The 22,358-nt window shown below is 63.9% G+C and overlaps 2 protein-coding genes across 4 annotated transcripts in view; both read left to right on the top strand.

The window, feature by feature from the left end:
• PPP1R16A (protein phosphatase 1 regulatory subunit 16A) overlaps positions 1–18,754 on the top strand; it is a 31,666-nt gene extending 12,912 nt beyond the window's left edge. Inside the window, exons 2-12 of one of the 2 annotated variants that reach the window (XM_055091149.1) lie at positions 11,025–12,053; positions 13,227–13,297; positions 13,375–13,520; positions 14,626–14,729; positions 14,849–14,973; positions 15,064–15,189; positions 15,270–15,345; positions 15,428–15,557; positions 15,780–15,945; positions 16,165–16,781; positions 18,707–18,754. In XM_055091149.1, the coding sequence (XP_054947124.1) occupies positions 11,795–12,053; positions 13,227–13,297; positions 13,375–13,520; positions 14,626–14,729; positions 14,849–14,973; positions 15,064–15,189; positions 15,270–15,345; positions 15,428–15,557; positions 15,780–15,945; positions 16,165–16,536 (1,575 nt within the window). In that variant the 5' untranslated portion in view covers positions 11,025–11,794 and the 3' untranslated portion in view covers positions 16,537–16,781; positions 18,707–18,754. Of the gene's footprint in view, positions 1–11,024; positions 12,054–12,236; positions 13,140–13,226; positions 13,298–13,374; positions 13,521–14,281; positions 14,510–14,625; positions 14,730–14,848; positions 15,190–15,269; positions 15,346–15,427; positions 15,946–16,164; positions 16,782–18,706 lie in introns of those variants that run through there. The other variant, XM_055091150.1, reaches the window with a different exon arrangement.
• A 58-nt stretch (positions 18,755–18,812) lies between these two features.
• On the top strand, positions 18,813–21,736 carry GPT (glutamic--pyruvic transaminase). 2 transcript variants are annotated; one of them, XM_024117520.3, is made up of 11 exons: positions 18,813–18,976; positions 19,133–19,222; positions 19,297–19,405; positions 19,579–19,712; positions 19,855–20,098; positions 20,239–20,318; positions 20,409–20,545; positions 20,662–20,836; positions 20,914–21,069; positions 21,165–21,277; positions 21,348–21,599. In XM_024117520.3, exons 1-11 carry the CDS (start codon positions 18,815–18,817, stop codon positions 21,436–21,438), a joined length of 1,491 nt encoding a protein of 496 aa, XP_023973288.1. In that variant the 5' UTR covers positions 18,813–18,814; the 3' UTR covers positions 21,439–21,599. The 2 variants fall into 2 exon arrangements, with proteins under 2 accessions (XP_023973288.1, XP_054947126.1); XM_055091151.1 differs by lacking the exon at positions 18,813–18,976 and having other exon boundaries at positions 19,139–19,405; positions 20,409–20,462; positions 21,348–21,736.
• The last annotated feature ends 622 nt before the right edge of the window (positions 21,737–22,358 follow it).

Here is a 22,358-nt window from a genome sequence, read left to right as displayed (position 1 = left end):
CTTGCGACTTCCATGCCGTGGGGCTGCAGTGCGGAGAGGGGCTGGACCCCCGACTAGGGGCAGGGCAGCAGGCAGAGGCCCTGTGAAAGACGCAGACCCAGTGGGGGCTGGGGGCAGCAGTGGGCTGGAGGGAGCGGCCCCAGGATGGCACTCTGGCCTCACCTCTGGTGCTGTCGCTACACCTCCTTGAGATGAGGGTCCAGCCATGCCATGGGTCTCCTCACTCCTGCCCTTACCTGCTCCCCAGTTCTCACACCTGCCAGGTGTCTTCCTCTGGGCCTTTGCACCAACCCTTCACTTGGCCCGGATGCTCCTTCCTGCCCATGAGGTGGGCACCTGGTAGCTGTGTGGGTCACCCGCCACCCTTCCCTCGAATGCCAGCCTGGGAGGATCAGGGCCGAGTGCTGCTGGTGGACGGGCGAGTGCGGAGCGAAGTGGTAGGAGGAGGAGCGGGAGACGCTGGCCTCCTGCGGCCCAGGTCTGCCCCGGTGACAGCTGTGGTGTCAGTGCTGCCGCGCCGCGATGGACGTGACCGGTGCTGAGGGCGCTCCTGGTGCAGCGGCACTTCCTAGGGGTCCTTGGGAGCCCTGAGGCCAAGTGCTGTGGGGGCTGCTGGGGGCCGGGGCCACAGGAGGGGCTGCCCATGGCAGGTTCTCCAGACCTGTGGGACATCAGGAGGCTCAGGCTGGGGCACGGTGAGAGACTGGGGCCTGGAGGAGGGGCCCCTCAGGGGCAGGGACCCATAACACCAGCCCTGCGTTGGCTTTGAGAGGCTTGTGCGTCTGGAAGGACCCGTGAGCGTGTCCGGCCGGGTCCCTGGAAGGGTGGGAGCGCGGCCGAGGGGCCAGGACTGGTCTCAGAGTGCATCCTGACGCATGCTAAGTGCGGGCTGTGCGACGCTGACCCTCCCCAGTCTGCTGCCAGGTGCTGGGGAGGCTGTTAATGCCCTTAATTCTTGAGTCCACACTTCTGCTTCTGTGACCAAGCGCAGCCTGAAGCCTCAGGGGATCGATGTGGATGCGGCACTCAAGTCCCCAGCCCAGGTCCCAGTTGGCCAGCTGTCCTGGGAATATCCTCTGTAGCGCTGTCCCCCATATAGGCCCAGTGTGGGGCCCGGACACCTTTCTGTTGGGGACAGTGCCTGGAGTGGGTGGCTGGTGGAAGGTGTGTGGTCCACGGGCACCCCACGCCTTCCCTAATGCTCGGTCTCCCCACGGGTGGGTGGGCAGGTGCCGGTGTGTTGGGTCACGTGTGCGTTTCCCTGATGACTGTTGACCTGGGGCCCCTCATTGTGTGTATTGATGTGAAGGGACTCCTGAAGTCTTCGGCCCATTTTCCAATTTGGTGGAGGTTTCTTAGTGAGTTTTTTTTTTTTTTAAGTGTTTATTTATTTATTTATTTTGGCTGCGCTGGGTCTTAGTTGTGGCACACGGGATCTTCGTTGCGGCACATGGGATCTAGTTCCCCGACCAGGGATCGAACCCAGGCCCCCTGCCTTGGGAGCGTGGAGTCTTACCCACTGGACCGCCAGGGAAGTCCCATTTAGTGGTTCTTTTTATATCCGTTGTTGTTATGTATTTCCTACTCTGTGGCTTGCTTTTTCACTTTTTTTTTTTTTTTTTTGCGGTACGTGGGCCTCTCACTGTTGTGGCCTCTCCCGTTGCGGAGCACAGGCTCCAGACGCACAGGCTCAGCGGCCATGGCTCATGGGCCCAGCCGCTCCGCGGCATGTGGGATCTTCCCGAACCGGGGCATGAACCTGCGTCCCCTGCATCGGCAGGTGGACTCTCAACCACTGCGCCACCAGGGAAGCCCTTTCACTCTTTTTATTTTTTTAATATTTTATCTTTTGGCTGCTCTGCGGGGATCTTAGTTTCCTGAACCCATGTCCCCTGCAGTGGAAGCACGGAGTCTTAACCACTGGACCGCTAGGGAAGTCCCTTCACACTTTTAAAATTTCAGTTTGAGGAGAAAGGGTTTGGGAAGCCCCAAACCCTTCCCCTGTCCCCAAGGGCACATGGCTGTGGTGCAGAGTCTGGTCTGGGACACAGGCGTGGACACACTCCATTGACCCTTTCAGATTTCACCAGTTTTACATACACCCAAGGGTGTGCGCACACAGGGGTGCTATCTGATCACTTGTGTCGAACGGTGTGACCACCACAGTCGAGGACCCTCGGCTGCCCTATGTGGCCCTGGCCACCTCCCTCCTCACCCCACCCCAACCCCATCGGGAATGCTGGGTGGACGGGGCCACACAGGATGTGACTGTGGGGGAAGAGCAGAGCACCGTCCATATCCACCCCGGCCGTGTGCGTCCATTGTGGGCTCTTTTCATTGTTGAGGGGTGTTCTGTGGTGTGGGTGGACCGGAGTGTGGTTAACGATTCACCCAGTGAAGGACATCTGGGTCGTTTCCAGTTTATGCATGAAATTGCTCTGAAATTCACGTACAGGTCTTTGTGTGAACGTACGTGTTCATTCTCTGAGATATGCCCAAGAGTGCAGCTGCAGGGTCATATAGTAAGTGCGTGTTTAGTTTTAAGAAACAGCAGACTGTTTTCCAGAGTGGCCGTGCGTCTCCCATCCCTACCAGCACTGGGTGAGACCCGTCCTTGTCCCGTCCTTGCCGTTCTGATGGCCCACTGTGATTTTCATTTTCATTTTCCCAGTGGCCAGTGCTGTTGAACATCTCGTGGGCTTTTCTGCCATCCGTAGACATGCCATCCGCATGTCTTCTCACCCTCTGCACAGGGCCTTTAGCAGGACAAAACGTCTAAATTTTGATGAGGTCTATCTAATTTGTCATTTATGGACTGTGCTTTTGGTGTCCAGTCTTCATAGATGCTGTGCTGCCTCACCTTTCATGTGTAGGTGCACAACTCACCCGGGGGTGGGGTCAAGGTGAGCTTTTACATGTGGCTGTTCAACTGTTCCAGCACCATTTATTGAAAAGACTCTTTTTCTGCTGCTCTGCAGTGTCATAAATTGAACGTCTGTGCACGTGTGACTGTTTCTGGACTCCGTTCTGTTCTGTCAGTCTATTTCTCTATCCCTAAGCACTTCAGATTTGTCCCTTTTTAGGATTGTACTGACAATTCTTGCCTTTTGGCATTTCCTATTAAATGGAGAATCAGTTTGTGAATTTCAGATAGAACCAGTGGGATTTTGATCGGGATTGCATTGAATCTTAGATGAATTTGGGGAGAAATGGCATCTTTAGAGTTCAGAGTCTTTTGACCCCTAAGTGCGGTGTGTCCCTTTTGGTCTGTCTCTCGTGTTTCAATAAGGTTCAGTGATATTCTGTGTGGAGACCTTGCACATCTTTTATTAGATTTATTCCTAGACATTGATGCTTTTGGACACTTAGTATTATAAATACCATTATTACAATTTTTCATCTTCTAACTGTTGCTGGCATTTATAGATATAATAGATTTTTGTACATTAACCTTGTATCTATAAGTGGGACTTCCCTGGGGGTCCAGTGGGTAAGACTCCGTGCTCCCAATGCAGGGGGCCCGGGTTCGATCCCTGGTTGGGGAACTAGATCCCGCATGCAAGCCACAACTAAGAGTCTGCATGCCACGACGAAGATCCCGCATGCCACAACTAAAACCTGGTGCAGCCAAAATAAATAAATATGTTTTTAAAAAAACAACTTGTATCTATTACTATTGCTGTGTTCTCATATTCTAATAGTTTTCTAGGACCTTTCAGGTTTTTATCATACACAATATGTCATTCGCAAATACTGAGTTTTTTCCTACCCTTCTTGTTCTTTAATACGTGTGTGTGTATGTATCTGTGTATGTATGTGTGTATATATACATGTATGTATGTATTTTGGCCGCACCACGTGGCTTGTAGGATCTTAGTTCCCTGACCAGGGATCAAACCTGGTCCTTCAGCAGTGAAATCGTGGAGTCTTAAGTACTGGACAGGCAGGGAGTTCCCCTACCCTTCCTATTCTTATTCCTTTTATTTCTTTTTCTTGCCCAGTTGCACTGGCTAAAATCTTTAGTACAATACGAATAGAGCTAGTGATAGCAGACATCCTTGTCTCCTCCCGTAGGGTTTGCTGTTTTTTAAAAATTAGGTTGGGATCATCACTCTGCCGAGGGGAAGGGCCCAGAGGAGAGAGCTGATGCTGGGAGATTATCCTGGAGGATCCTGGGGTGGGGGTGGAAGGCCCTGTGGGTGGGCTCAGTGGCTGGTGACTTTTTCACAGAGGTGGGTGTCCTCTTCTGATGGCTTCTGTCTTGTCACGAAACGTGTCGGTAGCTGAATGTGAGGACGAGGAAGAAAGGGGAGAGGGCAGCTGTAGGGTTTCCCGAAGCTTTAGAGCCGTCGTGTCTGAGTGTGGGCTCTTCAGTCAGCAGCTTTGCTGGTACGTTCAGAGTTGGGGCTGTTGTGTTGGGCCGGGCCTGGGACTTTCTGACAAGTTCAGTGAAGTGGCAGGGCCAGGGAGCATGTGCTGATGGGGCTTGAAGCTGCTGCTTGAGGACACATCATCCTGGGGCTCTGGAGTCAGCAGTGAGCTGGGAGGGGTGATGGGCAGAGAACCGGGTGTTGAACCGAGATGCCGGGGCGGGGTTGGGGGGTTACTGGAGGTAACAGTGTCCAGGGTGTCGTTGAGGCAGAGGATGAGGTCACTGGCAGGAAGAAGAGGTCAACACCGAGGGGCAGGGAGTTGAAGGGTGGTCCACGGGAATATCGAGACCACCAGGAATTCAGGCCTGATGCAGCGATGCAGTGATGCCCTTGGCAAGGGCTGGGGTGGGGGTTGGTGGTGGGTGCAGCCGATGGACGATGGATGTGTCAGCCAGGGCTTTTGCGGGGAGGAGGGGGAAGGGGCTGCAGGCTGCAGCAGGAAGAGGGGTTGTGGCCCTTCCAGGCCTGGGGGCGAGGCGGGGAGAGAAAAAGCCTCCCCGGAGAAGGCTGGTGGGAAGGGAGCAGGGTGGAGGGGCCGCGGTCCAGGGTAGAGCAAAGGCTGAGTGATGGGGCTGAGGGCGTGGGGGGTTGCTGGAGCCTGGCCCCAGGGGAGGGTGTCAGGGCTGGGGGGCGGAGAGCAGGGTCAGGAGACCCCTCCTCTGTGCCACGCCTCTCACGAAGCCTCTCTCTTGCCTCCCGCACACGTGGTCTGAGATTCTTAGGAGGTGGGCCCCACCACATCGGAGCCACTGCACCTCCGCCTTGGGGGCTGCTGCTGGGCCACCGCAAGGAGACCACCTGTGTGCCAGGCAGGCAGCCTGCAGGGCAGCCCCTTGGCCGAGCGGCTCTGAGGCTTTCTACGCTTGAGTAGTTACTCAGGCTCGTCCTTTAGGGCTGGTGCTCTCAGCCTTTGTGGTCCAGCCACGGGTACCGTCCAAGCTCACATCCTGCTTCCAGTTTGCACGTGTTGATTATCAGGGAGTTGAGTATCTATCTGGATGTTTCCAGTGGGATCCATGCTCTGTCCCTGTGTGCGGCCGTCATGATTGACGTGAGGACCACTTTGTCCTGTTTATTGCAAATGTTTTTACCCAGTTGACCATTTGTCTTTTGATTTTATAGGTTTCGTTTTGAATTGTTTTGTTTTTACAGTGCAGACATTTAAAAAATCTAGTGCAGTCAGATTTATCAGTTTTCTTTTTGGTTTCTGGGTTTTGTGTCAAGCTTAGAAAGGCTTTCCCCTCTGCTGGGATCACACAGACGGTCTTGCCTTCTTCCTTCTGGTACTCCTGTGGTTTTACTTTTCCTACGGCTGTGTCAGTGATGCATCTGGATTGGTTTTGGTGTGAGGAGAGAGGTGGCGTCCCGCCCTGCCGCCCATTCGAGCAGGCCTTCCCTGAGGCCCCCGCTCAGTTCTCCTGTCTGTGCCTCCGCTGACCACTCACTTCCACATACTCTCTGCTAGGCGTCCTGGCCCTGCTCACCGTGGACACTGCTCGGTCCCACTTCTCAGGCCCTCCTTCCTCTGTGTGCCCCTTGCTGACCCCTTCCTTGCATCTGGCAGCCTGTCCTGCCCTCCTCCTGTGGCTCCTCTCCTTTCCACCGCTGCCGGGGGTGTGTGCGGGTCCCATCGTCTCTCCTGCCAGGTCTCCTGCCAGGTCCCCCCACCCCTCAGATCCGATCACATCACTCATTTGTCTGGAAGCCTCTGGGCTTCGCCGGCCCAGGCCGAGGCCACCTCCTCTGCTGACCCTGGCACGGGCTGGTCCTGTTAGTCCCAGCCCCACAAGGCCGCACCTGATACCTGACAGGTGTGCTCACACCTGCCCTCCCTGAACAGAGCACCAAATGTTGTTTCGAAGAGGTTTACCTTCACGTGGCTCAAAAGCCAAACAACAGGAGTGACCCAAAGCTCTGGTGCCGTCCACCTGCACCCCCTGCCCCGCCCCCACCCCGCCTGAGGCCCTTCCCATTGCTTCCCTCGTCGTCCTGTGTTTCTGATACAGGTTTACATGTGTGTTCACACAAAAGTTGCTTATCATGTACAGATTTTACACCTTTTTTCCTTCACTGAACAGTTCTTAGTGACCTTCTTAGGAGGGTGCATAGGAGGCTTCCTCATAAACCCCTTAGGGCTTTACTTAATGACCCTTTGATAGACGTGTAGGATGTAAAGGCTGCTGCAGTGAGGGGCCTGATGGTAGTGCTGTGGGATTAGCTTCTAGAACGTTCTAGAACAGGCCTGCTGGAGGCAGATGAGTGCCCCCGGGGACAGCTGCTCTGCACGCACGTGCTGTCACTGTGGAAACGCTGCCCTGGCCGCACGCCCAGATCTGCTCCTCCGTGGGTCCCGCACCAGTGCGAGGAGGAGCCTGCTGCCCACCCGCCCAGCTGCTTGGCTCCTGGCCTCTCCGTCCCTGCTGCTCACACCTCCGCAGCCCACCCCGCCCCGCTGCCGGTGCCCCCAGCCGCTCCCTGGGCCCGTCAGGTGGGCCCTCCTCCTCACCAGCGCACGTCCTGCGCCTCCTCTGAGGGCAGGCCAGCTTTCCTTGTCCCCCGACCCTAGGCCACCCACAGGCCAGGCCCGTGGGGCAGGGCTGGGGACGGCATGGCCAGACCGCTGGCCTGGCGGAGTGCCTGTTGTGAGCCAGACCCTGCCCTTGGGGCGTCAGGTTCCCTCCCTGAGCAGATCCCCACCTGAGGCCGCCCTCCAGGTCCCAGCACGTGACCCTGTGCACGGACCGGGTGGGCCCCCAGCTGGCTGGTCCTCTGCGGGACGAATGGTGCCCTTGGTGGACTTGTGCCCGCGGCAGCCGGATATGCAGTGGGGATGGGAGGCTTCCCAGGTGAGCCGGGCTGGGGCGGAAGGGTGAGGGGATGGGGCAGGGGGTCGGCCCAGGGATGAAGCCCAGCCACTCGTGGTCCCCGAGCAAACAGATGCCCCGCCTGCAAGGCGGCGGGGTCCGCTCTGCCTCGGGGTTTGGGCAACCAAGCCCCAGCCCCCGGCCCGTGACACTTATATGCCCTCGCCTGCTAATGGGCACGTCTGTGTGTGTGACTCTGCAGGGTGGCGACACACACTTCGCTCTTCCCAGAGTGAGAGGCAGCTGGTCATTCCCCATCTTTTGCTGCCGTAGATAAAGCCACAGGGAAAAGTAGCTCCGACAAACCTTACGCAGGACAGGGATGCCCAGCCCCCAGAACCTGCGGGGAGGTGGGCACACCCCACTCCTCCTCCTGCGCCCCCGGCCCTTCTCTGAGACTCTGTCCGCCACCCCACCCCCCCCCCCGCCACTTCCTCTCTCCTTTCCTCTCTCTGAAAAGTAGCTCCGACAAACCTTACGCAGGACAGGGATGCCCAGCCCCCAGAACCTGCGGGGAGGTGGGCACACCCCACTCCTCCTCCTGCGCCCCCGGCCCTTCTCTGAGACTCTGTCCGCCACCCCACCCCCCCCCCCGCCACTTCATCTCTCCTTTCCTCTCTCTGAGCAAGGCACAGCCTCCCTGTCCCTGGGTGAGTGAAGGGACACTTCCCGACCCTCAAAGGCTCTGGGCTCTTGCTACACTGTCCCTGATTCTCACAGATGCTGGGAGGTGGCCATGAGAGGCAGGACGGTGGCGGCGTCAGCAAGCCCCACGGGTTTAGGCCTCAGCTCCCCAGGTGGGAAATGGGGATAATGACAGGGACCTGCCGGCGGCGGCGCAGGGCTGGGACTGTGGATGGGGAGGGGCCGCTGAGACACTCAGGCCAGCGTGTGTCTGTCCACACCGAGGGCCTGGGCTGGGGCCCATAAGCCGGGTGTCCAGGGGTACGCTCGACAGACTCTGGACATAGCCCAGTGGCGTGGGCTCAGAGGGTGAGGGGCAGTGGCCACTGTCCTTCCAGAAGCTCCTCCCACCTCAGCCCCACACTCCCATGCAGCGCCCCAGGCATGGAGCTGAGAAGTGGAAAAATCGTCCAGATTATCTCTGTTTGACATTCCAGGGAGGCTTGGGGCAGGATTTGTGGACTGAGGCGGCAGCCGCCCTGCTCGGCCCCCTTGGCCTGGGTGTGGTGCAGTGGTCAGTTGTTGAGACGCCACTGAGCTGTCCTGGCCTTTGTGGCTCAGCTGAGGGGTGAGTCTTCCAGCTTGGGGGGACTGTTCCTGGACTGTGTGGCTGAGAGGAGGCGGAAGAGTGGGGCTTGAGGAGGGGGAGCAGGCAGAGAGCTTAGACTCAGCCTGGTGGGGCCGGGGGCTGGGCACTGTGCTGCCCCCCATGGAGACTGTTCCAGGATGGGCACCCACTGCAGCGGGGTCCTGGGACTCCCTGGGGTCACCTTTCTCTCAGAGGAGGCAGTCCAGCGGCCCAGGGACCCACCCAAGGTCACATGCAGACTGTCCTCAGGCAGCTTCCAGCAAGGAGTGCTGCTAAAGGGGCCCAGAGGGGACCTGGGGCTTCGGGCAGGTGGGTCCCCCAGAGAAGGGGGCTGAGGACACGGCTGAGCTGCTATAGCCCAGCAGGAGACCAGAGTCTCCAGTGTGCAGTGCCCGGGCCGTTGGGGGCCCACAGGGAGCAGGTCTCTATCCTGAGCCCCGTGCTGCTTGGGGCGCAGGGGGGCCGGGGTGAGGCTTCAGATCCTGCCCCAGATGCATTTTCATGGGTGGCCTTCAAAACAAGAAAACAACAGCTAGAAAACACAACATCTGTTCAACTTGAAAAGCTGGTGGTTATTCTATTTTAGGTGGTTTTCTGTCCCCGACCCTGCTTCCCCCGCATGCAGGAGTCTTAGTTCCCTGACCAGGGATTCGAACCTGTGCAGTGGAACCATGGAGTCCTAACCACTGGACCATCAGGGAATTCCCCTCTAGGGGAATTTTCCGTAGGACGTGGGCGTCAGAATCTCTTTTCTTCCATAAAATGATGGGGTAGATGACATCTCCTAAACCTTGTCAAACTTAACAAAATCGGGCTGTGGCTCTGATGTTGGCGCCCACCTGGAGAAGATGGTCCCTGAGGGCCTGTGAGCCCGCCCTGCCGTGGACCCTTGGCCTGCAGGGGACTTCCTCCCTCGTGGACAGGGTGGGGGCGGCATCCTCTGTGGGTCCCCTTCCCCTTCCCATGGCTGGAGATGGGGTCGGGGTGGCCCTGGGCAGAGTGCCTTTCTCCTTCCTGTGGTCTCTTGGGGCAGGCTCTTCCGAGACCTACCCCAGAGAGGTGAAGATCCCATGTGTGGGCTGGAGGGGGTCCCAGCTCCCTCCAGGGGAACATGAGGCTACCTGTGAGTGGCCAGCAGGGAGGGAGCGTCTTAAAGAGCCAGTGAAAGCTCTGCCATGCCTTGGGTATGGTCTGGGATCCACCCCCAGCCTGATAGGTGGGGAGTTGGCCCGGTGCCTGCAGGCCTCCTGCCTGTCTCTGGTGTCTCGGGGGCAGAGAGGCGGGACTTGGGGGATCCAGGCAGGGGTCTAGGCAGCTCATTGTCTGCCGGGCCCCAGTAGTCTGCAGAGGTGGCCAGCTGGGGGCTGGCTGGCTGGAGCAGGAGTGCTGCCTGGAGAGCTCTTTCCTGGGCCTCGCTGGTCCCCTGTCCTGTCCCCAGGAAGCCTCTGAGGCCTGGCCCTCAGAGTGGATAGCTGGAGTGCCAGCAAAGTCCAGGGCAAGGCAGCGCTGTAAAGCGAGGCTCCCAATACACTGGGGGTCTCAGGGCAGGAGGGACCTGACTTCATTTGATCTGGCCCAGGACAGTTCCCTTCCAGAAAGAACGGGGCACTCACTGAGGCCCCCGAGTACAAGTCTGGACTGAAGAAGGCTGGGTCAGTCTCTAGATGGCCACAAGGTCTGGCCGAGTGCGAATGGGGACATTCCCGGTGGGCAGGGTGAGCTGCAGCTGGGTACCTTCTAGGTGGAGCGTGGCCATGGCCTCCTGAGGAGTGTCCTGGGAGCATGCCTGGTGAGCACGCCGGGCGTGCTGGGCAGGACGGGCCATGGCGGGGACTGTGGGGCTGTGCCCCAGCCCAGCTGCCTGCCCACCTGTCTGTCAGGCAGGCCACCTGCGCCTGTGTTCACACGACCAGGGCTCGGACCGCCGCCCAGGATGGGAGAGGGGAGCATCGAGTGGCCTGAGCTAGAAACAAAAAGCCCGGCGAGGAAGAGGCCCAGACGGGCGGTGAGGAGCTGGGGTGCTGGTCAGGACGGGCCAGGCCCTCCACCCTCCGCAGCTGCAGCCGAGTAGCAGGGCGGCTCCGGGCCCAGGTGGCAGGGCCCGCCCTCGGGAAAGCCGCAGGCCGCACAGCCCTCGGGGAGTCCGGCAGAGCCCAAGGAGAAGGTGACCTTGGCCAGCCCAGCCCAGGGCGCACAGGTCAGGGGTGCTGCGGGGCAAGGGCTGAGCCGGGGGCCTTGAGGGGCCGCCTCTCAGGAAGGCCGCCGCCACACAGCCTGCAGAGCCCTTGCTGGGAACACCGAGTGTGTGCGCCAGAATGCGGGCACAGCCAGCCCCCTCCGCTCCGCCAGGACCTCCCGGGCAGGGCTTGCCCTCACACAGGGCGGGGCTCCGGGTGGAGCCCGTCGTCGCTGCTGCCGTCTGGCCTTGACGCGCTTCCTGCTTCCTCCTCTCAGGCCAGCCGGAGCACCTGCCGTGTACAGCTGGGCCGCCGGCTCCTCCGAAGGGGAGGCCTTCCTGAAGACACAGCTGCCAGGCCCGCTGTACCCTCGGTGCCCTGGCCGCTTAGAGAGCCTCAGCCCCAGGCGCTGGGGGCCGGACCCCGGGACTCTGGACACACACCCGCCTGGGCCTCCTGTGGCCACACCTCCTCGTTAGCACCGACCCCCAGAAGGCTGGGGGCCTGGGGAGGGAAGGCCCCCGCCATGGCTGCTCCTAGACCCCACCTGGTCCCCTAAGGCCTGTTAGGTGAGAGGGGCTTTTAGGGCTCCCAGGGGCCTCTGCCCCTTGTCCTGGCATCCCCTTCCCCTCGGCGAGGTGTCAGGGAGCTGCAACTTCGTTATCTGGGTCATTAGTTTCAGACGCTGAACTGAGGCTGGCCGGCTCCAGGACTGCTTCCCACAGGGTGGGCACCCTGACCCCACGAGGGAGGGAGGCCTTGTCCATCGAGCAGCCGAGGTGCCAGGGCCCTGGGAGGCCGGCTGCAGGTGCCCGCCCTTGCTGCCCTTTCTGCCTGGGGCCCGGGCCCCTCATGGCTGCCCGGGTCTGGTCACAGCGGGGGAACTTCTGACCCAGCCTTGCCAGGGGCAGAGGACACCGAGCCTTAGAGAGGGGATGCCCCGCAGGGTGCCAGTCCAGCCAGCTGCCCCGCCTCTCAGGCCCAGCCTGGCCCCCGCGCTTCCCGGTCCGGTGCCCCCAGCAGCCCCCCTGGCAGGCAGCCCCCGCCATGGCCGAGCACCTGGAGCTGCTGGCAGAGATGCCCGTGGTGTGCAGGATGAGCACCCAGGAGCGGCTGAAGCACGCCCAGAAGCGGCGCGCCCAGCAGGTGAAGATGTGGGCCCAGGCTGAGAAGGAGGCCCACGGCAGGAGGGGCCCGCGGAAGCAGTCACTGAAGGAGGCGGCCGGCGGCTGGCCCCAGAAGCGGGTCCTCTTCCCCCCCAGCGTTGCCCTTCTGGAGGCGGCTGCCCGGAATGACCTGGAGGAAGGCGAGTGTGGGCCAGCCACGCACGGCAGGCAGCCCTGTCCCTGTCCCTGCCTCGAGAGGTCCGCCGAGGGCGAGGCCCAGCGTCTTTAGCCACAGACCCCAAGTGGTGGGAGCCCCCAGGGTAGCCCTCACAGGCCAGCCTGCGGAGGGTCCTGCAGTGAAGGAGAGGCCTAGGGGGGGTGGGTGGGGGCCCTGGGTGGGCCCACAGGGCTTGGCTCGGCTGGGCTGGGTGCCGCCCAGTCTTCGCCGCCTCTTCCCAGGGCGCTGGGCTTGGCTCGGGACACCTGCTTGCCTGGATCCTGAGCCTCCATACAGGAGTACGGTGGAGCCCACCTGGGCAGGTTAGAGCACGGGGCGCGGGGCTCCCCGTACGGGCTGGCCCCTCGATGCCTGCCCCTGGCTCTGCCTCTGTCTCTGCCTCTTCCCATCAGAACCTTCCCAGACGACAGGCCTGAACTTTGGGCAGGCTTCCTGTGCCCACATGCTCACAGCCCCTCTGCTCTCCCAGGGGGCTCCCGAGGGCGCTTTCTGCCTCCCTCCAGGGCGGAGGCCTCTGCCATAGAAGCTGGGGTGCAGAGGGCAAGGAGGGGCAGGGTGTGCCTCAGGCCGGTGCACGGGAGCTGCGGGGAGGAGGGTGCAGCCAGGGAGGGCCAGGCCTGGGCACCCTGGGCCCACACTCTTGGCTGCAGCGGTGCAGGGGTGGGGGGCTGCAAGTGCCAGAGGAGGGGTGTGTGTGTGTGCGTGTGTGCGTGAGTGTGTGTGTGAGAGAGAGAGAGAGTGGGGAAGGCTGGGGGAAGCATGGGACCTGACACAGGGATGGCTGACAGCCATCCTGCTGGCACAGGAGGTGCCAGCACCCAGGCCCGGGGGACGACGGTGGAGGTGGCTGTCACACAGGAGGGCCCTAGTGCCATGACTCAGGAGGTCGCCCTGCTGGAGGGTAGAGGCAGAGTGCTGCTGTCTGTACCCCGCTTGGGGGCCCAGCTCCTGAGCCCTCGGCCTGGGCTCTGGTGTCCCTCCTGCCACCTGTACCACCGCCTTTCTCCCCGTCCTCTGCTCTCCTGGCTACGCACAGCAGTCAGCCCAGGTACCCCAGGTGCAGGGACCTGAGCAGGATGGCGCTGGCCTGTGGTGGGACTTCTGTGCCCTGAACACGCCCCCCTCCTCTCTGCAGTCCGCCAGTTCCTCGAGAGTGGGGTCAGCCCTGACCTGGCCAATGAGGATGGCCTGACCGCCCTGCATCAGGTCAGCCTCGCTGAGGGTGCGAGGAGAGGACGGGGCCCTGGCCTGCGGCTCGGGCACTCAGGCCACGTGCTTTGCAGAGCTGCATCGATGACTTCCAGGAGATGGTGCAGCAGCTCCTGGAGGCTGGGGCCAAGGTCAATGCCCGTGACAGTGAGTGCTGGACACCCTTGCACGCCGCGGCCACCTGTGGCCACCTGCACCTGGTGGAGCTGCTCATTGCTCGGTAGGGCCCACTAGAAGCAGGTGTGGCTGGAGTGGGCATCTCTATCAGGGAGGGGCTGCAGCTGGGCCAGGGGCAGGCAGGACCTTCCTTGAAGTGGGTAGTTCATCCGGAGACACTGCCCAGGCGTCTCATCTCTGTGGGAAAGTGTGCCTGGATCCTGGCCTCTTGTGTTCCCACTGACCTTTGCTTACCCTGCTGCACCCTGGCATGCAGAGCGGGACCTGGGCCGAGACCACGGATGCTGCCACCCCAAGGGAACTAGCACATACTCAGGGCGGTGTGGTCCTCCGCCTGCCAGGCTGCTCGCACCGTGACGAGCACGGGAACTCCTTGAGGACCGGCCTGGACCTCCTGCTCTGGTCTTCTGGCCTTCCCAGGGTCTGCACAGAGAAATGCCATTCTGGTTAGAGCCACGAGGGAGAAATTGGCAAGGGGGGATACCTGGACACAGGTGGGGCCGTTAACAAGGAGGGCAGGGCAGGGCTGGGCTCCTGAACACCTGCCTTGGTGAATGGAGAGGGTGGTCAGCCTCACCAGGATCCAGGAGTCCCCCACTGACGGGCCCTGGAGCAGCCTGGGCGACAGTGGTGGGTGTGTGGGTGGGTGGCGGTGGCTCCCGTTTGCACACAGATGCCTTGGAGCGGGGCGGGCTGGGTGTGTGGCGTCATGGGGCAGCAAGGGGTGCGCACAGGCGGCCCCTAGCCCCACTCCGTGCCCCTCCACAGTGGGCACCCAGCCTTGTGTTTCGGGCTCTCCTTCAGCTCCCCGCAGCGCTCTCCTGACACCCAGGCCCTCTCCCCACCACCTTCTGCTGCCTGGGTCCCCCAGAGTCTTGGCACCCCCTCGTGGCAACTGGGCCCACTGTACACATTCATGAGGGCAGAGGGGTGCCAGGAGCCTGAAAAATCAGACATGGTGGAGACTGCAGGACAGCCCACCTGGCCCCAGGACAGCATCCAGGGCCGAGGGGCTGCCTCTCACTGCAGCAGGTGAGGCCTGGGCCCCCTCTGAGGCAGCCCTAGGTGGAAGGCCTCTGAGAGGGTACTGCGGGCCTCCGCTGGGGGAGAAGGCCCTGTGACCAGCGCCCCGTCCACCCTTCCTGCAGTGGTGCCGACCTCCTGGCAGTCAACATGGATGGGAACATGCCCTACGACCTGTGTGAGGACGAGCCGACACTGGGCTGCCTGGAGACGGCCATGGCCAGCCGTGGTGAGTGCAGCCCTGCCTGCCTGCCGGGGCAGGGGCTGCGGGTTGCGGCGGGGTGTGCGTGTGCGTGTGCGTGTGCGTGTGCGTGCTGGGGGTGGAGCCCTGAGCCCACTGCCCCGCAGGCATCACCCAGGACAGCATCGAGCGGGCCCGGGCCTTGCCCGAGCTGCATATGCTGGAGGACATCCGGAGCCTGCTGCAGGCGGGGGCAGACCTCAATGCCCCCCGGGACCACGGGGCCACGCTGGTGAGGACGGGGCCGCGCGGGACCCAGGCAGGGGAGGCTGCTGCCGGCCGAACCCGGGCCAGGACTCAGGGGCCGGCGGTTTGCCTGCAGCTACACATCGCCGCGGCCAACGGGTTCGGCGAGGCGGCTGCCCTGCTGCTGGAACACAGGGCCAGCCTGAGCACCAAGGACCGCGACGGCTGGGAGCCACTGCACGCGGCGGCCTACTGGGGCCAGGTGAGCGCCCGCGGGGCGCCGGGGCCGGGCGGGCTCGGCGGCTCCGCAGGCTTCAGCAGCCCGGGCTCGCCGGCCCACAGGTGCACCTGGTGGAGCTGCTCGTGGCACACGGGGCTGACCTGAACGGCAAATCCCTGATGGACGAGACGCCTCTCGGTGAGCCTGGGGCCGCAACCTCCCGGTGTAGGGGGCGGGCGGGCGGGCGGCCGCCCGTGACCCTCCGGCCACTCCTTCTCAGACGTGTGCGGGGACGAGGAGGTGCGGGCCAAGCTGCTGGAGCTGAAACACAAGCACGACGCGCTCCTGCGCGCCCAGGGCCGCCAGCGTTCGCTGCTGCGTCGACGCACCTCTAGCGCCGGCAGCCGGGGGTAAGTGCCCGCCCCTCCCGCCAGGTCCCCGCGGGCCCGCCCAGTGCCCCACCCCCGGGCCCTCAGCCCCCCTCTCCCCTCCCCTCGCCCCTTGGGCTCTGCCCCGGGCTTTGTCCCTGCTGATGTCAGCTGGCAGGCCTCCGTGCCCGCTGGAGCTCGGGGCAGAGTCCGCAGGGAAGGCGGTGTCTCCCCCCCCCACTCCTCCTGCCCGCCCCCTCCCAGGAAGGTGGTGAGGCGGGTGAGCCTGACGCAGCGCACCAGCCTGTACCGCAAGGAGCACGCCCAGGAGGCCATCGTGTGGCAACAACCCCCGCCTACCAGCCCGGAGCCTTCCGAGGAGGATGAGGACCGCCAGACAGACGCGGAGCTCCGGCGGCCGCCCCCCGAAGTGAGCCCCGCCCAGCCGCGCCCGGGCCCCGCCTCCCTCCGTACCAGCCTCAGGAGCTGGTGGGACCAGTGACCCTGCCCCCATATGCAAGACTCGCGCCCCGTGGGCGTCGGTTGCCGCCCCCACCCGCGTTTCTGCCCTTGGACCGCCACGCAGCCCGGGACCCCAGGCCAGAGGGGACCCTCCTGATGGCCTCCGGGGCCTGTGCTCCCCACACAGGAGGACCCAGAGGCGGCCAGGCAGCACAACGGCCGAGTGGGGGGCCCCCCCGGGCGGCACCTGTACTCCAAGCGGCTGGACCGAAGTGTCTCCTACCAGCTGAGCCCCCTGGAGAGCACCACCCCTGACGCCCTGGTCCAGGCCAAGGCCCCCCACACCCTGGCAGAGCTGAAGCGTCAGCGGGCTGCCGCTAAGCTGCAACGACCCCCGCCTGAGGGGCTCGAGGCCGCTGAGTCTGAACTGCCTGTGGACACCGAGACCCCCCAGCCGGAGTGTGGCTCCGGGGCTGGTGGAGACCCACCCCTGCTCAAACTCACAGCCCCCTCAGAAGAGGCCCGCGTGGACAAGAGGCCGTGCTGCCTGCTCATGTGAGGGGCTGGCGCTTGGGTGGCCAAGGTCCCACCCACTGCCAGGCCCAGGGCCCCTGCTCTGCGTGCCGCAACGTGTGTTCCGGGCTAGGCCGCCAGCCTCCTCCTTCCTCGGGGATGGACCTGTGGCAGAGGCTGTACCTGGGAAGCACCTGGCTGCAGAGACCTAGTTTCATTCTGTGACTCTCAATAAAGGGCCGTTCTGCCACCTGCCCTGTCGTGTGTCTCAGCTGGGCCGCCACTGCCATGGTGGGGAGCTGCTGTGTTGCTGGGCCTGGGTGCGCCTGCCCTGGGAGCACCTGGGGGCTGTGGGCGCGTGCTGGGGCTTGCTTGTGGTGCCCGGCCCCTGGCAAGAGGCCTAGCGCTTACTGCATCCTGCCTCCCCAGCCTCCTGGAGACGCCTCTGTAATTCTTTGCTTTCTTGAGGGGAACAGAGAGCGTCAGAAGGACACTCCTTGTTGGCCAGGCCTGGGGGTGTCCATGCTGGAGGGGCAGGGATCCTGGCTTGGAAAAGGAGAGGGTATTTTCCATAAGACTCCTGGGCAAGAGCCAGAGGGTCAAAGTGGTACAAGGCTAGCGTCAGAAGCCTCCCTGGTGGGGGGCGGGTTCCCCGTTACTGGCATGCAGCCCCGATCTTGGGGCCTGGCTGCCAGCTGCTGCTCAGGCTGGCAAGGAGGGCCAACAGTTGGCTGCTGAGGCTTGGAGCTGACCAGGCACGATGTGTCAGGGTGACAGGGCCCCTTCGGGGCCTCACTTGGGAGGGCTGGGGCACTGCCAGCTCATCTGTCCAGGGCAGGGTGCTTGGCATGGCCACCAGTGCTGGGTGGCATGGGCTTGGGGCACCCTCTCTGCTGGACATTGACCTGGTCAGCCCAGTGTCCACAGGCCCCCCCCAGCCCTGAGCATCAGTGGTTGGAGGGGTGTCCTCAGCACAGCAGGGGAAGGCCGCGGGGAGGCTGCGGGTTAAATTTAGAGCGTGGGGTGGTGCGCTGCCCAAGGTCCACTTGCCACCACAGCTGTCACATGGCCCTGCTGCCAGGGGGCGGGCGGGGCCTGGCTCTGCCTGCGGCTGGGCCCATATTAACCTGTTCTCCAGCCCGGGGCCCAGAGAGGCCTGCACACTGGGAGGCAGAGGTGACAGCGGCAGCAGCAGAGCGGGAGACGCAGGTGAGAGGCTGCCGTCTGGCCTCCTGTTTCCTCACCAGCCGGCAGGAGCAAAGGGGCCAAGCCTTCCCCAGGCATGACCAGCCACCCACAGCCCCGCTCAGCTGAGAGGGCCCGCTGCTCCCTGACCCTCACTGCGGAACCAGATCCTGGTGCTGGGGTGGCCACCGCTGGGCATGGCCTATCAGCTCCCTGCAGGGCCTGTGGAGGTGGGGCCCTGAGGGCTTATCACGGCTCGCTTCCCACTCTTTCCACCAATCAGAGCCACAGGGAAGGAAAGCTTAGGTCACCCTGCCTGTGGTGTGGCCCCAAGGGCAGCCCCAGGCTGGTGTGTGTTTGGTGAAAGGGCAGGACAGCAGCCCAGAGCAGCTGAGGTGTCCAAGGGCCCTGCGAAGGCCCAGAGCTGCCCTGCCCCTCCCCCAACACCCCAACCCAAAGACTCTAGCGTGGCAGCACTGATGGGGGACCGAGGTCAGGCCCCAGGGCTCTTGCTGCCCCGGGCCATGGTCCCCAGCGCAGGAGGGGCCAGATGGAAGCCCCGCATCTGAAGCCTCACTCCTCTCCCCAGACAGCCCCAGGATTCCTGAGGCCTGGCTCAGTTGCCCGGGAGACAGGCCTACACTGCTGGCCCCAGCAAAGATGGGGGGGGGGTCCAAAAGGGCTAGGCCTTGGCCGAGCCCTACTGGGGTAAATCTCCAGAAGCCCCAGGCCTCATTCTCCCCTCCAGGTTCAGCTCTGCCAGGCTCTGCCAACCCCTCAGGGCACTCAGCCCACCTCCCCTCCCCCCAGCCTAGTCCCTCAGGGCTGCTTGACCCTCACGTCTGTCCCTACCTCCCATGTGGGTCTCCTGCTCCCCTGCCATGGGGACACTGGGCGGGCACTGGGCCTCACCCCAAGCCCCGCCCGTCTTCTCACCCACTCCCTGTGGCTCCCCAGGGCAGAACTGTGCCCAGACGGGTGGGGCGGGGCCTGGCGGGCCCAGCTCCTTCAGCCTTTTCTGTCCCTTGCAGTGGGGCCAGCAGGCTGCAGTGAAGAGGGTGCCCCCTTCCCAGATTCCCTCACCCACGCTTCTGGATCCTGACTCCTCCTGAGTCTTCTTGCCCGGTCCGAGCACGGTCATGGCCTGGAGGACAGGTGACCACAGCCAGGCGGCAGCGGGTGGGCTGAAGGAGAAGGTGCTGACACTGGACACCATGAACCCGTGTGTCCGGAAGGTGGAGTATGCAGTTCGAGGCCCAATTGTGCTGCGGGCGCTGGAGCTGGAGCAGGAACTGCGCCAGGTAGGATCCTGAGCCCCACCACTGCCTCAGGGCTGCACCGGGGCACTGAGTGGCCACATTCTCCCCCCAGCCCTGGGCCGAATGAGACAAGGCCTGCGGGAGCCATAAGGTCCATTGTCACTGCCCAACCCCCCCCGCCCCCCACCCCCGCCACAGGGCGTAAAGAAGCCCTTCACTGAGGTCATCCGAGCCAACATCGGGGACGCACAGGCCATGGGGCAGATGCCTATCACCTTCCTGCGCCAGGTGAGGCTCAGTACTGCCCTGCACCCCTTCCCTGTCAGCGCATGTGCCCTGGCCCCAGCACTCGCTCCTCCCAGGTCCTGGCGCTCTGCGTCCACCCTGATCTCCTGAACAGCCCTGACTTCCCTGACGACGCCAAGAGGAGGGCGGAGCGCATCTTGCAGGCATGTGGGGGCCACAGCCTGGGTGAGTGCCAGAACCTGCCCACGCCCCAGGGACGGGCAGGAGCTGGAGGAGGCTGTCCCAGGAGACGGGTGGAACTGCCCGCTGGAAGGGGCGGGCCTCCTCGGGAGCGATGCAAGGGGACCTCACCTGTCCCACCCCCACTCCCACCCCGTCCTCCCTGTCCCCGGGCCCAGGGGCCTACAGCATCAGCTCTGGCACCCAGCTGATCCGCGAGGACGTGGCGCGGTACATTGAGCGGCGCGATGGAGGCATTCCCGCCGACCCCAATAACATCTTCCTGTCCACGGGGGCCAGCGACGCCATCGTGGTAGGCCGGGGCAGCGCGGGAAGACACCGCGGCTCCTAGTGCGCGGCCGAGCGGGTCGGCTCGTCCTGGCACGGCGGCGCCCGGGGCGGGGGACGGGTGCAGCCCTCGGCCCGCCAACCCCACCTCCCTATGCCACCCGCAGACGTTGCTGAAGTTGCTGGTGGCCGGCGAGGGTCGCACGCGCACGGGCGTGCTCATTCCCATCCCTCAGTATCCACTCTACTCCGCCGCGCTGGCCGAGCTCAACGCGGTGCAGGTGGACTACTACCTGGACGAGGAGCGCGCCTGGGCGCTCGACGTGGCCGAGCTGCGGCGCGCGCTGCTCCAGGCGCGTGACCACTGTCGCCCCCGCGCGCTCTGCATCATCAACCCCGGCAACCCCACCGGTGTGCGCCCCCGCCCGCCCCCGCCCCGGCCCGAACAGGCACCCCTGCCCTCTGCGCCTGGGTCAGCCTGCCCCTCCGCCCGCCGCCCCGCGGAGAGCAGCGCGCCCCCTCAGCTGACCCCGGACCCGTCTGTGCCCCAGGGCAGGTGCAGACCCGCGAGTGCATTGAGGCCGTGATCCGCTTCGCCTTTGAGGAGGGGCTCTTCCTGTTGGCTGATGAGGTGCTGGTCGGGGCCCCCGCAGGGAGGGGTCGGAGGGCGGCGGCGCACGCCCCCGTGACGCACCCCGCTGTCGCCCGTCCGCCCGTCCAGGTGTACCAAGACAACGTGTACGCCGAGGGCTCGCAGTTCCACTCGTTCAAGAAGGTGCTCACGGAGATGGGGCCGCCATACGCGGCGCGGCAGGAGCTCGCCTCCTTCCACTCGGTCTCCAAAGGCTACATGGGCGAGTGCGTGCTGGCTGGGCGGGCGGGGCCGGGCACCCGGCCCTCGGCCTGGCTCACCTCGCCCGCCAGGCCGGCCCCTCCTTGCCGGCCCTGCCTCGACGCCCGCCCTCGCCTCGCAGGTGCGGCTTCCGCGGCGGCTACGTGGAGGTGGTGAACATGGACGCAGCGGTGCAGCAGCAGATGCAGAAGCTGCGGAGCGTGCGCCTGTGCCCGCCCACGCCGGGCCAGGTCCTGCTAGACGTGGCGGTCAGCCCGCCCGCGCCCTCCGACCCCTCCTTCGCGCAGTTCCAGGCGGTGAGTGGGCGGGGCCGCGGGGATCAGGGCGCCGCGCCCCTGGCCCAGACTGACCGGCCCTCTCTCCACGGCCGCAGGAGAGGCGGGCGGTGCTGGCCGAGCTGGCGGCCAAGGCCAAGCTCACGCAGCAGGTCTTCAACGAGGCTCCCGGCATCCGCTGCAACCCGGTGCAGGGAGCCATGTACTCCTTCCCGCGCGTGCAGCTGCCCCCGCGCGCGGTGCAGCGCGCTCAGGTCCGGCGTGCGGCGTGCGGCGTGCGGGACGGGCGGGGCGGGGCCCGCGCGGCCTGGGACGCCCCGCCCTGACCCGCCCCTCCGCCCGCCCCCAGGAGCTGGGCCTGGCTCCCGACATGTTCTTTTGCCTGCGCCTCCTGGAGGAGACCGGCATCTGCGTCGTGCCTGGCAGTGGCTTCGGGCAGCGGGAAGGCACCTACCACTTCCGGTGAGGCTGGGCCCCCGCAGCCCCTCCCCGCGACCCCCACCCCATTCGCTTACCTTCTTCCCCCTTTTAGGATGACCATTCTGCCCCCCATGGAGAAGCTGCGGCCCTTGCTGGAAACGCTGAGCCAGTTCCACGCCAAGTTCACCCGCGAGTACTCCTGAGGACACCGCTGGGGGCCAGGCTGGGTCGGACAGCGCTCAGGGTCCTGGGGTCTCTGGAGCCCTCGGGACTTGCTCCTGCTGCCTGTGTGGCTGGGCCCCTGCCTCTCTTCAGGCCCCTAATAAAGCAGTGGGCTGGCTTTGCTGCTTGGAGACTGTGTGCACGCCTGTATGCGCCTCCGCCGCCGTGCCCACTCCTGACTGCCTTTCTGTGTGGGGTTCTGTGCAGGCCTGGGGGCCCGGGAGGAGTGGTCAGGGAGGGCTTCCAGGGGAGGTGACCTTCTTACAGGATGGACTTGGCGGCATGGGGTGAGAGCACTGGGAAGCGGAGAGACCGTGAGGACTCAAGGGGGCGGTCTTGGTTCCCGTAACCGGGCGCGGGCCGTGGTGCTGCCACTTTGGACAGCTGGAGGAGCGGTGGTGCCGGCCCAAGAGCAGGGAGGGGAAGAAGAGCAAACGGGTCTCGCTTTGCCGTGTTGTGTGTGGTGTGTGACATCCATGTACAATTGCAGTTCTTGGGCTGGGAAGCAGTGAGAGGGGAGGCCCCCTCCCGAGCTGGGGCACCCAAAGGCAAGTTCGGGGGAAGAGAGCAGGGAAGATGCCGAGGAAGAGGTGCCTGTGGAGCTCTGGGCTGAAGGACCTGGGCTGGGGGCTGGCGGGCAGCCCTGTGTCCTTGACACTGGCGCGCGAGGATGTGCATGCCAGATACTGTCGTGGATCACTGCACAAAGGGCCCTCTCTGGTGGGCACTGTAGTCCCCATTTCATAGATGAGGAAACCTGGGCCCCAAAAATGTGTGGAGGGCTTCCCTGGTGGCGCAGTGGTTGAGAGTCCGCCTGCCGATTCAGGGGACGCGGGTTTGTGCCCCGGTCCGGGAAGATCCCACATGCCGCGGAGCGGCTGGGCCCGTGAGCCATGGCCCC

Source organism: Physeter macrocephalus, chromosome 15, assembly GCF_002837175.3.
Source record: "Physeter macrocephalus isolate SW-GA chromosome 15, ASM283717v5, whole genome shotgun sequence".
NCBI lineage: Eukaryota > Metazoa > Chordata > Mammalia > Artiodactyla > Physeteridae > Physeter > Physeter macrocephalus.
Note: the sequence above shows the minus strand (reverse complement) of the source record. Positions and strands in the feature narration are given on the sequence as shown.